Source organism: Schistocerca piceifrons, chromosome 10, assembly GCF_021461385.2.
Source record: "Schistocerca piceifrons isolate TAMUIC-IGC-003096 chromosome 10, iqSchPice1.1, whole genome shotgun sequence".
NCBI lineage: Eukaryota > Metazoa > Arthropoda > Insecta > Orthoptera > Acrididae > Schistocerca > Schistocerca piceifrons.
Genome location: NC_060147.1, coordinates 93,327,780 through 93,342,451, shown reverse-complemented (window position 1 = coordinate 93,342,451; position 14,672 = coordinate 93,327,780). Strand labels below are relative to the sequence as shown.

Genomic DNA, 14,672 nt, shown 5'->3' with positions numbered 1-14,672 from the left:
TAATACTGACAGTTATCATGCTAGAAGGTACCATTGCCGTCATGGAAGACATCGAGCATGAATGGACACAGTTAGTCCACAATAATGTACTGTAGTCCACAACTTTCATGATCCTTTAGATTACGGCCACAGTTCCCATGGAATCCCAGCTCCATGGTGCAATGAGCGGTCAAGTAGCTGTCTGCCAGGATGATGGCATAACCAGACACGACTATCAATCTGTCAGGCTCCAGTGTTGAAAAGCCTGTGCCCACGGCAATCATAATTGGCAGTGTTGATGGATCAACATTGAGACATGCAAAGGCCATCTGCTGCACAGCCCCACATTCAACAATGTGCTCTGAATGGTGTGCTGTGATATGCTGCTTTACAGAAAAGGCAAGCCGTCGACACCCACATTCTGAATTAAGTATGGACATCCAACAGCTTGTCACCCATTGTCATTTGCCCTGTCCTTCAACAACTTTTCTGTGATGCTCATGACAGTGGAGCATGCGAAATACACTCCTGGAAATTGAAATAAGAACACCGTGAATTCATTGTCCCAGGAAGGGGAAACTTTATTGACACATTCCTGGGGTCAGATACATCACATGATCACACTGACAGAACCACAGGCACATAGACACAGGCAACAGAGCATGCACAATGTCGGCACTAGTACAGTGTATATCCACCTTTCGCAGCAATGCAGGCTGCTATTCTCCCATGGAGACGATCATAGAGATGCTGGATGTAGTCCTGTGGAACGGCTTGCCATGCCATTTCCACCTGGCACCTCAGTTGGACCAGCGTTCGTGCTGGACGTGCAGACCGCGTGAGACGACGCTTCATCCAGTCCCAAACATGCTCAATGGGGGACAGATCCGGAGATCTTGCTGGCCGGGGTAGTTGACTTACACCTTCTAGAGCACGTTGGGTGGCACGGGATACATGCGGACGTGCATTGTCCTGTTGGAACAGCAAGTTCCCTTGCCGGTCTAGGAATGGTAGAACGATGGGTTCGATGACGGTTTCGATGTACCGTGCACTATTCAGTGTCCCCTCGACGATCACCAGTGGTGTACGGCCAGTGTAGGAGATCGCTCCCCACACCATCCGTGCGTCGCTGCGGTCCGGTCCCAGGTTGACGGGCACGTGCACCTTCCGCCGACCACTGGCGACAACATCGATGTACTGTGGAGACCTCACGCCCCACGTGTTGAGCAATTCGGCGGTACGTCCACCCGGCCTCCCGCATGCCCACTATACGCCCTCGCTCAAAGTCCGTCAACTGCACATACGGTTCACGTCCACGCTGTCGCGGCATGCTACCAGTGTTAAAGACTGCGATGGAGCTCCGTATGCCACGGCAAACTGGCTGACACTGACGGCGGCGGTGCACAAATGCTGCGCAGCTAGCGCCATTCGACGGCCAACACCGCGGTTCCTGGTGTGTCCGCTGTGCCGTGCGTGTGATCATTGCTTGTACAGCCCTCTCGCAGTGTCCGGAGCAAGTATGGTGGGTCTGACACACCGGTGTCAGTGTGTTCTTTTTTCCATTTCCAGGAGTGTGTTTGTCTGTTACATCTATTCTCGCAAAAGGCTTTTTATAGGCAGTTCAGGTCTTGTGTAAAGTTCACCTTTGGAGCAGATGGTGGTGGCTGCTGAAAGTGTGCAGATACAGGCCTATGTGCACAAGTTTTGTATATGCTGCAGCTCAGAAACCCACAGGGTTTTTGTGGATAAAGTGTCACGGTAGGGGAAGACACTGCCTTCAAGTTCATGACGGAGGTCAGAAAAGACTGTGCCTCGCTCCTCTGTGACATCTTTGTTGACCAAAAACCATACAGGTGCCTCAAGGGCAGTCTGTGCAGAAAACACTCTCATACAGACCAGTACCTGCACACTTTTGACCACCACTACCACTCTGAAAAGTGGACTGTTCCGGGACCGGGTTCATTCAGTGGAATCTCTGACACCAAAAACTTCACACAACTTAACTGCCCATGAAAAGTGTTGTGCGAGAGTAGCTGCAACAAACAAATGTTGTGGGCACTTTCTGGAGATACCCGCAAGCTGAAATGTACGAATGAGGAGAACAAAAAGTGGCTTGTTTTTGCCATGTGTTGTATAATTACATTCAGTGACACCTCTATCATCATGGAGACTAATGGTGCCTAGTATAGTGTAATTACAGAAGCTATAGAGACCAAAATATCCAATAACACCTTCAGTATAGACAGTGGTTTGCACCTGAGCACAGTATGCAAGCTGCCCATCCCAAGATTAAAGAGGTAAGGCAGATGCATGATGAAAACACTGGCTTATACAGTGACAGACGGAGCACAGTACTACGCCCATGTAGGGAGAGGCCCAGCAACAGCACGGCACTTAGTTGCACTTGACAGTGACTGCGATTCTGGGAATATTTTATTCAATGCTCGTCTTTCCTCATATTTTTATTCAATGCTCGTCTTTCCTCATATTTTTGTTTTATGTAAATATTATTGAGGACAATGCTCAAGCAAAGAACTACATCTGCAATATAGCTTAGCACTTTGTACTGGGGTGGGGAATGCCAGTAGGGGAGGAATCGATCAGAAGTGTTGTCAAGAGTCTTGTCATGCCCCCTTCATGCTCCACCAGAGAGCGCTCTTCTCTCCCCACACCCGTATCCTGTTATCCATTCCCCAGCTGCATTCTGAACTGAGATGGCAGTCGTGTGTGTGAGGTGTGCTTGCTTGTGTGAGTGTTTCCTTGTCTGAAAAAGGCTTTGGGTCAAAGCTAAATGTGTAACAGTGTTTCCGTTGTTTCTGTCTGCATTTCAATGTGTCATCTTTATGGCAAGCAGCAGTATTACCTTTTGCCTTATATTATTAATTTCATTTAAATGAACAAGTCAGTAGAGTAAATGATTTCATTCTGTCCACGTTTGAGGCCCTATCACAAATTCATTACTGTGTTGACTTGGTCCCAGGTAAAGAGGAAGCAGTGCATCACCCTACTGAATTTTTAAATCGATGCTGACTGAAACTTTACTGCATGCATTAATACCAAAAGTAGGTGCACCTACTATTTTATTGAGAAATTTGAACACATCTCAATTTTCCAGCAGAACAAAGCACTGAATAACCAGTGTCAAAAATATTTTGATTGAGTGCTGGACAAACTGTTTTGATACCAGGAACAGCAATAATAGCCACAGACTTACCTTTCCTGCTCGGATGGCTCCAATTCCTCATTACACTTACTCTTGGTATAACAATTAACAAAGCACAAGTCCAGACACTGAACATTGCTGGAATTGAACTAAGTGTGCAGTGTTTGTCATATAGTCACTTGTACATGGCCCTGTGACATCGCTACGTAATATGTTCATTTTTGCACCTAATCAGTGTTGTATACAAAGAAATGTATTAAATATGCAGATAATATCTGCTGGGCCACAGTTAAAAGTAAACAGTGAGCTTTTAAAGGCTTCTTCTAGAGGTTAAACTCAACAAACTTTGTTCAACACCATTATTAAAGTCTGGAGCTAATTTTCCATAACCTAACAGTGTTCTTTGATTTTTAATTATAACCCTAAGCACTGCCCTATAAACAAAATTATTGCAACATCAGACAAGTCATCCAGCCATAGGCACGTAGTGCTAACCTTGCAAAGCCAGTGTGGATCGCTAGTCCTGCAGCATTATTTAATGTAAAGAGTAATACAAATTAAAAGAATGTTCCGAGTATGGTATACAGCTGCAACAGTGTCGCAAACTGCCATTACAAAATAAGCTGCCTCACCTGAAGGTATGTGCTGTGGGCTTACCACAACAGGCAAAGTCTATATGTGCTGTGTGTCACATTATATTACAATCTGTTTTCATTTTGGGGAAGTGTATGATTGCAACACAGATACATTCATATCAGAGTAATAGATATGTGTATTTATGCTGTAAGGTAAAATAAACAAACCTTCTTCCCTTCTCATACTGTCCAGTAAGTCCACGCTTACCCGGGGTTCTGGGTGACTTTTCCCAACTCTGCCTCTTTTGGTAAACCTCACCAGCCCTTTCCCTTCACTCTTCTTTCTTCACTTTCAACTTGTCTGCCAGAAGAAGGGGCGACTAGCCCTGAAAGCTTGCAAACTGTTATACCTTTTATGTGTGTGTGTTCTCCTGCCTCCTCTTGGTGAGTAGATTTTTTATCTCTCCAAGTACATTTTCAAACATTCTGTAAATATTTTCTGTTATTCAGCTCAAAGATTAAATGAAGCCATCAGTTATAACTCAGGATGAACTGACATCAATCAGTTATAACTCTGGCTAAACTGACATCAACAAAGAGGGGTATATCCACAAGAGTTGTGGATTTGGGTAATTATTGATGGGGCCTCAGTTAAATGCTTCAAAGTAAATATAGGTAGATCTAACTTGGAACTGAGATTCTTTAGTAAGGGTTCACACCATCACATGTCAACTGCCTGCCATTGCCAGTAAGCTACAACAGAGTGTCATTGCACTGCTAGTATGTGCTGTGCTCACTGCTAGTGAGATGTACATAGACATGTAGCAGTAGTGCATTCAACCAGCCCACACCTTGTTTGACCGAGCGTTAACCAAGGGAGCAGCTGAAAATCTTTGTATTAACACTGTAGAAATTTTTGCTGTGTATCAGTTATCTGAACTAAACATTTTCTCCACAGATTACGTCCTGGATTGCGCCACCTATTAGGACTTAAAAAGTTAGAGACGTTGGACTTGACTTCCAGCATTGTGTCCGTCTTGCCACTGGGACTGTTCCCGAAACACCTCCACAATCTGAGGATGCTCAAACTCTCCTTCTGTGAGGGAATTGGTGTAGGTGGGTTACGGGTGTTGCGTACTCTGATGCCCCAGCTGAAGATCGTCATAGGTGACCTTGTTGGGCCAGAGGATCGGTGAAATTACAAAAGGTAAATCTGTCTGCATTAATATAACTTGGTGAAATGTTTATGTCACCCACATCTTTTCAAGCATTGTCCTCTTACGTGTGCGTGCACGCGCACACTCACTCACACACACACACACACACACACACACACACACACACACACACACACTTTTCAATCCCCATTGTCTTATCATACACAGGTATTTTACACATTTCTCGCCAACTCTTACATTTTCACTGCATATCAATTAAGTTTCACATAAATTTGGAATTATCATGACACAAAATATCAAATCAGTTTTGTAGAGACTTCATGTTGCTGCCACAAACCATTCTAATATTAAAGTACAAAAGTCTGTAATAGGTTAGCAACAAATGCTGCCTATAGAATAAAAGAAAAACTGTTTGGTTCTTCAACACCAGTGTATGCCACAGGGTTGGAAATTAATGGAATTTCTATTAGATGATGAATGCACTTTGGGAGAGTTATGCTGTTCATCTGTTAGTAATAATCACCTCTGTTTTTTGAACAAAACATTAATGCAAAATTTAGTACAAAAGTGTCATATACCTGCATTACTTTACAAACTGCCATTTTCCACTCGAGATGTGTCTGTGGTGAGTGAGTGACCTTGAGCCAAGATCAATGTAGCCACTATTAATTCTTATCTTTGTGCATAAAAAACAACTTCTCTCTTTTCAGGAAATATTTTTTACACATGAATAACCTCATACTGAAGCTTAGTCTTTCAGTACTGGTCACTAAGAAAATTTACTGTTTTCAAGATCACCATAACAGTGGAAAAAAATAATCAAACAGCAAAGAGCAATAAACAACCAAAGAGGAATACCAAAGACACATATGGGAGACAAAAAGGACACTAGAACCCAAGTGCACTGCCAGCCCTTTTTTTGTGACATAGCGATAGTAAATGAGTTGGAAGAAGATGGGAAACAACAACAGTGTAACTTAAGTTAGAAAGCCAAGGATTGCATGCAGCAAAATAAAAACACAGTACCACTGGCAATTGGATAAGTCCTGAAAGTAACATAGAGAAGGTGGCCAAATTTATGTACCTATGAGAATATATAACATATACATCTACATACATATGTCACAAGCCACAGTATGATGCATGGCGGAGGTTATCGTGTGCAACTGCTGGTCAGTTTCATTCCCTGTTCCGCTTGTAAATGGAATGGAGGGAAAACGAGTGACTATATGACTCTGTACAATTACTGATATGTCTTCTCTTGTCTTAGCAGTCCTTATGTGAAATGTATGTTGGTGGCAATGCAATCATTCTGAAGCCAGCTGCAAATGCCAGTTCTCTAAATTTTCTCAATAGTGTTTTGCGAAAAGAACATTGTCTGTCCTCCAGGGAGCCCCATTTGAGTTCCCAGGAACAGTGAGGTGGTAATAGAGAGGATAATGGAGATAGAGCGAGCTTTCTGTATGCCTCCCTCCCACACCCCCTCCACACACAAACAGTAAAATAAATACATACAGAACAAAGACCACACATTGTAAGGCAATGGTGGTAAAGCTGTATCGTATGTACGTATGTAGATGAGATGGTAACATGAGGAAGACCGGACATGGATCAATTAGAGAAAGAAGAGAGAAAAATATTGAGGAAAATAAAGAGGCCTGACAACAGATGCAAAGACCTGTCAAAGAACTATACCATACCACTAGGAAAAATATCAGGAGAAACAAGACTGAAAAGGGTGAGATACGTGGGACATGTGATCAGGATGCATATGAGCAAGAGCAAGAAAGGGGGGGGGGGGGGGAGCTGGAGTGACAATAGGAAAGATGCGAACCTAGTGCTAGTGGGTTGTTAAATTTGGGAAGGATTGCTCAGAGATGAGGATCAAGGTGAATGGGAAGCAAAATGGGAGACGGAAGTGCATACCGCCAATATGCCAGATGTCAACGACAGTAAAGCAGAGAGTGTTGCCAGTGGAGCAGACAAGAGAAGAGGATACTGAAGATCTCAGAAGTGTGTGAGAGAAGACAAGAAAAGTGTGAAGAAGTTTTGAGGGAGAAGAAGAAAACTCAATCTATGAATGTGCTCCACAAGATCATACAGAGGCCATAATGAAAGAGGAAGCCACCTTTCAGAATACACAAAACAGTATCAGATGTTCATTTTTCCAATAATGGTTACTTGGCAAGGTGTAACAGTGGTCAAGGCATCGGATTGGCATTCCAGAGAAACGGACTTCAGAACCATTAGGGCCATCTTTATTTAGGTTTCCTTAAATCTATTAAGACAAATGCTGGGATGGTTCTTTTGGAAAGTACATGGCTTCCTCATTCATGTCATACATAAGCTCATGCTTTGTCTCTAAAGTCTTCATTGCCTTCAGGATGCTAAACCTTGATCTACCTACATCTATTTGACAGTGATAGTAATCTATAAAATTACAAATATTATCTTTCTGGAAATTGTCCAATGTTGCAATTTACTTATTCTACAAGCGCTTTTTCTCTGGTATCTTCATCTTTGTCGTGCAGTGTTATCACAGAGTTCATTGTATTTTTGTGTCCTTTTTCTTACAAATGTTTTAAAGATTTAAAATTCCCTTCACTGAGTAATCATTTTTCTCCTTTTACAAACAGTTTGGTGCTTGTCTATGTATCATGCTGTTCTTCCTCTGTTTAGCTTCAACTGTCGAACTTTCACCCTTCACTACACTAGATGTAGTTGAAAGAAAATAGAACTGATCCATAAAATTTGGGAAATCAGTCATAACCAAACTTTGTCCTGCAGTTGTATGAACCAGTTAATACACCATGAGAATGTGAAGGTACAAAATAGAATTGAATTATAACTAAAAAAATAAACTAGACAAAAGTTAACAGCTGCAGATTGTGGCACTTGTTTGAACAAATGATGCTTTTTGTCTGGCCTCTGAAGTCACTCTTTGTTCATAACTAAAAAACTAAACTAGACAAAGCTAACAACTGCAGATTGTGGCACATGTTTGAACAAATGATGCCTTTCGTCTGACCTCTAAAGTCACTCTTGGGTCATTCCAGCAACTGGCAGAGAAGGTTGAGAATCCCAGCATTGCGCAAGGAGTTTCAATGAAGCTTACAGCTTGTAGCATTGTCGCCAGAACTGATTGTTGCTCTTTGGTTCTGAGTTGAGTGGAAGGGCTGAACCAGAGACTTAGAGGGTTCTGTAATGAGCTAGGCTGCGACTTTCTGGACTTCAACGTAGGGGTAAGAACTGAAGGGTCCCCCTAAATGGGCCAGGTGCACGCTACACATCAAAGGCCACTGTAGCTGACTTTGTGGGGTACACACAAGAATTTTTTGGATTAGGTGACTCTCCATTGAATCCAGGTAATGATAGCTGTAGCAGATCCAGAAGTATCAGTGTCAGATCAAAAGAAATTCCTCTCAAAGGAGAGTGAGTTAAAATCCTAATGGTTAACTGCTAAAGCGTTCGCAGCAAAGTGCCGGAGTTTTGTATTTGTCGCAATCCAGCAAGATAGAAATCGAAGCTGCACATGAAATTGTTTGAGGTAACTGTAAACTTTAAGAGAGAACCTCAGTTCACTGGTATGTAAGTTCCTCAATCATATTGTAATAATTGGTGGACATTTTAATCATCCAACAATCAATTGGGGAAAATTAGAGTTTTGTTTGTGGTGGGCATGATAAGACATCCAGTGAAACATTACTGAATGCTTTCTCTGAAAACTACTTAGAACAGATAGTTTGGAACCTCACTCATGATGGAAGTGTATTTGAGGTAATGGCAACAAGTGGGCCTGAACTTTATGATGATGTCCACACCAAAACTGGTATCAGTGACCATGGTGCAGTTTGTTTTATTTGTTTGAGGGTGCAGAAACAACTAAGGCCATAAGTGCCCAAGCCATAACCTTAGATGATCAAGAAGTAAAAGAACTTAAAAAGCAACTATATGTCAAGCCAATTTGACGGAAGGAAAGTGAGCTAGTAAAAAGGACTTCAATGTGGAGAAAGATCCACAAAATTGCTGTAGAAACAGCGGACATCCCGAACCAAAGATTAAATGTCCTTTATCATATTGCTATGACAGATAGAAAATAAAATGCGGTTGTGGCAACAATGATTAGCAAAGTACAAAGGAAAAATAAACGAGTAGAAAGATGTACATGTCCAGTAAACTAGACAAAAAATCAGTAGTGTCATATATCAGTGCAGTGCACTTGAGACTTTCAGAGCGGGGCAGGAACATGTAGAGGAACTATGGCTCAAGTTTAAAAGGGTGCTTGACCATGCATTGGATAGATACATATCCAGTAGAACAATTCATAATAAGAGGGACTCCCCATGGTATACAATGACTGTAAAGAAACCTCTAAAGAAATAGAGATTACTGCATAACAGGTGTAAAATAAAGGATAGAGGTATAGATAGAGAGATTCTGAATGAAACGTGTTTGGTTGTCTAGAGAGCAAAGCATGAAGCCTTCAGTGACTACCATCAAATGATCTTCCACAAAACCCAAAGAAATTCTGATTGTATGTAAAGGCTGTTAGTGGCACCAAAGGTAGTGTCCAGCTCCTAGCGAATGAGACAGAAACTGAAATTGGAGGTAGCAAAGCAAATGCTGAAATGAAATGCTTAACTCTCTTTCCAAACGTTCCCTTAAAAAGAAAAACCCAGAAGAAGTGTCCCAATTTAATCCTTGTATCACTGAAAAGATGAATTAAATAATTATTATTGTCAGTGTTGCTGAGAAACAACTGAAATCATTAAAACTGAATGAAGCTCCAGGGTGCAATGTAATCCCTGTCAGATTTCATGCTGAATTTGTTGCTGAGTTAGCCTCTCTATTAACTATAATCTATCATGGATCCCTCGAACCAAAAAAAAACTGCCAGTATTAGGAAGAAAGCACAGGTCACAACCGTTTGCAAGGGTAGTAGAAGTGATCCACAAAACTACTGCCCAATATCCTTGACATCGATTTGTTGTAGAATCTTAGAACATATTCTGAGCTCAAAAAATAGTAAGGTGTCTCGAACAGAATCTCTCCATCCCAACCAGTATGAATTCCAAAATATCAGTCATGCAAAACCTAACGCAGACTTTTCTCACATGACATACTGAAAGCTTTGGATCAAGGCAGAAAGGTAGATGCAGTATTTCTTTGTTTACGAAAAGTATTTGACGCAGTACCACACCTACGCTTATTGTCATGAGTTTTATCATATGGGATATCAATCTAAATTTGTGACTGGAATGAGGATCTTTTGGTAGAGAGGGCACAGCACATTATCTTGGATGGAGGGTCATCATCAGATGTGGAAGTAACTTCGAGTGTGCCTCAGGAAATGTATTGGGACCCTTGCTGTTCATGTTGTATATTAATGACCTTGTAGAGAGTATTAACAGTAACCTCAGATGTTTTACAGATGATGTGCTTACCTGTAATACAGTACTGTCTGAAAGAACCTGCATAAATCTTCAGTCAGATCATGATAAGATTTCAAAGTGGTGCAAAGACTGGCAACTTGCTTTAAGTCTTCAGAAATGTAAAATTGTGGATTTCACAAAAAAAAAAAAAAAAAAAAAAAAAAAAAAAAAAAAAAAAAAAAAAAATAGTAGTATCCTAAGCCTATCAGTATAATATCCACGAGTCACTGTTTGAATTGCTCAACTTGTGCAAATATCTGAGTGTGAAACTTCGTAGGAATATGAAATGAAATGATCACATAGGCTCAGTGGTGTGTAAAGCGAGCGGTACACGTGGTAGAATACTGGGGAAGTGCAATCAGTCTACAAAGGAGGTTGCTTACAAGTCACTCATGCGACTGGGTCAAGTCACTCATGCGACTGGGTCTAGAATATTTCTCAAGTGTGTGAGACCTGGGGGATATTGAGCATATAAAGAGAAGTGCAACATAAATGGTCACAGGTTCATTTGACCTGTGGGAGAGTGTCATTGCGATGTTGAAAGAATTGAACTGGCAGATTCTTCAAGATATGCGTTAACTATCCCAAGAAAGTTTACTAACAAAGTTTCAAGAACTGGCTTTAGATGACGACACAACCCCCTGCACAGGTCTCACATGGGGATTGTGGGGACAAGAGTAGAAAAATTACAGCACACACAGAGGCATTCAGTCAATCATACTTCCCTTGCTCCATATGTGAACGGAACAAGAAGAAACCCTAATAACTGGCACAATGGAATGTATCCTCTGCCAAGCACTTTGTGGTGGTTTGCAGGGTATAGACGTAGGTGTAGAAAAGCACTGGATTGAATACGACAAACTTGTTGATTATTACGCACCCACATTTTGACTAAAACTCTTGGGGCATTTAATTTTGAAATAAAAGTAATTTTGAAACTGATATCCGTACTGTTTTGTAGCAATACTGTTAAGGATGACTAAAGTAAGTTTAGTCGCCCTATAGAAGACCACTGCAAAGGTGGTCGAAACATCAGTTTCATAGTTGTGTCTAGTATTTCAGAATGATGTGGCCTAATGCCCAGAAGTGTTTTATTCAAACTGACCCTGACCATGGAAGCCTATGCACTTCCACCATCACATTTGTTTTTGAATGTGATGGCACACCTCCTGCTAGCTGCTTAACTGCTCAGGCAATATCTGTCATAGGCCAACTCTCTCTGGTCACTGAGCAACAAAACAGTGCTACTGAACTGTGGGCACTGAAGATTCATTTTCAGGACGTGAATGTATTCTTTATTTACTCTGTTTGTTACTCAAGAACAGCCACTTAATCAAATGTTGTCTCATATCCAAATAAACAGGGCAGAAAAATTACACTTCGTTGTGTACTACATACCTATTATCAATTTGTAATGACTCACTGTTACAAACACATTATACACAAGAGCGTGTGTAGGTACAATTCTCTTGTGAAATGCACTGGTAACATTCTTTTCCCCCCTCAGATATTGAAAAGCAAATTGTTTTTTAATCATGAACCCTTGGATTATATATTAATTTTGAAACATTATTTGATTAATGAGTCAGTGTATTGTCATTTCAGTGCATATGCTGACATTATACCAAGAATTATGAATCCAGTAAACAGGAAACTTGATAACATTGATTTTCAACGTTTGTACAGAAAATGACAGGATAAGATTGATAAGTTCACTTGTCTATTCGTCTTAAGGACTGTGTGATCTGGCCATCATAACTGAAAACAATCCTTCTGAAAAATCTAACGCATACCTAATAGTCCTCAGAATGTGACGGCACACCTCTTGCTCGCTGCTTAACTGCTCAGGCAATATCTGTCATAGGCCGACTTTCCAGTGCTTTATTACTATATCAGATAGTAGTATTGGTAATAGTAGTAGTAATGAAAAATCTAATGAATACCTAATAGTCCTCAGAATGTGACGGCACACCTCCTGCTCTCTGCTTAACTGCTCAGGCAGTATCTGTCATAGGCTGACTTTCCAGTGCTTTATTACGATATCAAATAGTAGTATTAGTAATAGTAGTAGTAATTGATTATATGTGGCAGTAATAATAAGTAAGGTGTATACAACTTGTTGCATTCTTTCTTGGATATTTAAAGGAATAAATTGTTCCTGTAGTTACAATTTTCAGTGTGCTTTGTTTCTTTCTAGGTCATGCACTTGTATTCAAGTAAGGAACAGAAACTGATGGGTGCTTGCAAGTGCACTTGATCATAACAGGACTTTGTGGGAAAAGGTTACCGACAGAGAGTTCTGAAGAAAAAGTTTGTGGAATTTTCTTGTAGTAGTCAGTTATACACGGGTCTTCCATAATTATTTGATATGTGTTATGCAGCTTTCGACAAGGAACTTTCATATTTTTAATATTTTTACCATTTTTATAGTATTTTCATCATTGTTGGCATTTCCCTTGCTATTGAAAGTATTGTTGTGAACTTACCTAATAACACTTAATGGAAATGATCAGAGCAAGAAGACTGTTCAGTCAGCAATTTTGTTACTTTTTGTAGAGAAATAAATGGGAACACAGACATTATTTAAAAAACTTGCCAAATTTTTTAAGATTTTCATTGGAAATCATTAACTGTTATTGCTTTTACCACAGCATCCAAACTCAAAGGAGTAATGAAAAGAAAATTGGATGTTATTAATCATTTTCCTAAGACAGTAGTCTTTATCAGAAACTACATGAACCTCACAGGTTGTGCCCCATTACACCATGATTCCAAACTTGGCTCCTTCTTCCATAAATCATCAGGGGAAGAAAGTATTGATAGTCACATCAACTCCACTAACATGCTATGTTAACTTAGACAGTTGCTGCGACCATGGAGGAAACAAGGGTTAGTTAAGGAGAGCTTGAAAAAAATGGAGGGGAAACAGGTTTCAGGCTTAAGTTGAGAAAGACCCATCTGTTATGAGTCAAATGTAAAGGAAAAGGCCTTTTCTGACAAATCAAGAATATTAAACTGTTATCCTCCTTTCACAATTTTGTTAGCATGTGTTACAAATCATAATGGTTTTGGTACCAAGGGCATAAACCTGATTTGTATGGACAAAAGATTCATATAAATCACACAACATAATGAGAGAGGTATAATATAGTTGACATAAGAAGATCACTCCCCCTATGAACCATGGACCTTGCCGTTGGTGGGGAGGCTTGCGTGCCTCAACGATACAGATAGTAGGTGCAACCACAACGGAGGGGTATCTGTTGAGAGGCCAGACAAACGTGTGGTTCCTGAAGAGGGGCAGCAGCCTTTTCAGTAGTTGCAGGGGCAACAGTCTGGATGACTGACTGACCTGGCCTTGTAACGCTAACCAAAACGGCCTTGCTGTTGTGGTGCTGCGAACGGCTGAAAGCAAGGGGAAACTACAGCCGTAATTTTTGCCTAGGGCGTACAGCTTTACTGTATGATTAAATGATGATGGCATCCTCTTGGGTAAAATATTCCGGAGGTAAAATAGTCCCCCATTCGGATCTCCGGGTGGGGCTACCCAGGAGGACGTCGTTCTCAGGAGAAAGAAAACTGGCGTTCTATGGATCGGAGCATGGAATGTCAAATCCCTCAATCAGACAGGTAGGTTAGAAAATTTAAAAAGGGAAATGGATAGGTTAAAGTTAGATATAATGGGAATTAGTGAAGTTCAGTGGCAGGAGGAACAAGACTTTTGGTCAGGTGAATACAGGGTTGTAAATACAAAATCAAATAGGGGTAATGCAGGAGTAGGTTTAATAATGAATAAAAAAATAGGAGTGCGGGTAAGCTATTACAAACAGCATGTTGTTGTTGTCGTCTTCAGTCCTGAGACTGGTTTGACGCAGCTCTCCATGCTACTGTATCCTGTGCAAGCTTCTTCATCGCCCAGTACCTACTGCAACCTACATCCTTCTGAATCTGCTTAGTGTATTCATCTCTTGGTCTCCCTCTACGATTTTTACCCTCCACGTTGCTCTCCAGTACTAAATTGGTGATCCCTTCTTGATGCCTCAGAACTTGTCCTACCAACCGATCCCTTCTTCTAGTCAAGGTGTGCCACAAATTTCTCTTCTCACTAATTCTATTCAATATCTCCTCATTAGTTATGTGATCTACCCATCTAATCTTCAGCATTCTTCTGCAGAACCACATTTCGGGAGCTTCTATTTTTTTCTTGTCCAAACTATTTATCGTCCATGTTTTACTCCCATACATGGCTACACTCCATACAAATACTTCCAGAAACGACTTCCTGACACTTAAATCTATACTCGATGTTAGCAAATTTCTCTTCTTCAGAAACGCTTTCCTTGCC

General features: G+C 40.9%; 1 protein-coding gene across 2 annotated transcripts in view; it reads left to right on the top strand.

Annotated features, from left to right (window-relative positions):
• LOC124719001 (F-box/LRR-repeat protein 20-like) overlaps positions 1–12,829 on the top strand; it is a 74,775-nt gene extending 61,946 nt beyond the window's left edge. The window contains exons 7-8 of one of the 2 annotated variants that reach the window (XM_047244671.1): positions 4,676–4,924; positions 12,525–12,829. In XM_047244671.1, coding sequence (XP_047100627.1) covers positions 4,676–4,913 — 238 coding nt within the window. In that variant the 3' untranslated portion in view covers positions 4,914–4,924; positions 12,525–12,829. Of the gene's footprint in view, positions 1–4,675; positions 4,925–11,932; positions 11,979–12,524 lie in introns of those variants that run through there. The other variant, XM_047244672.1, reaches the window with a different exon arrangement.
• Positions 12,830–14,672: the final 1,843 nt, after the last annotated feature.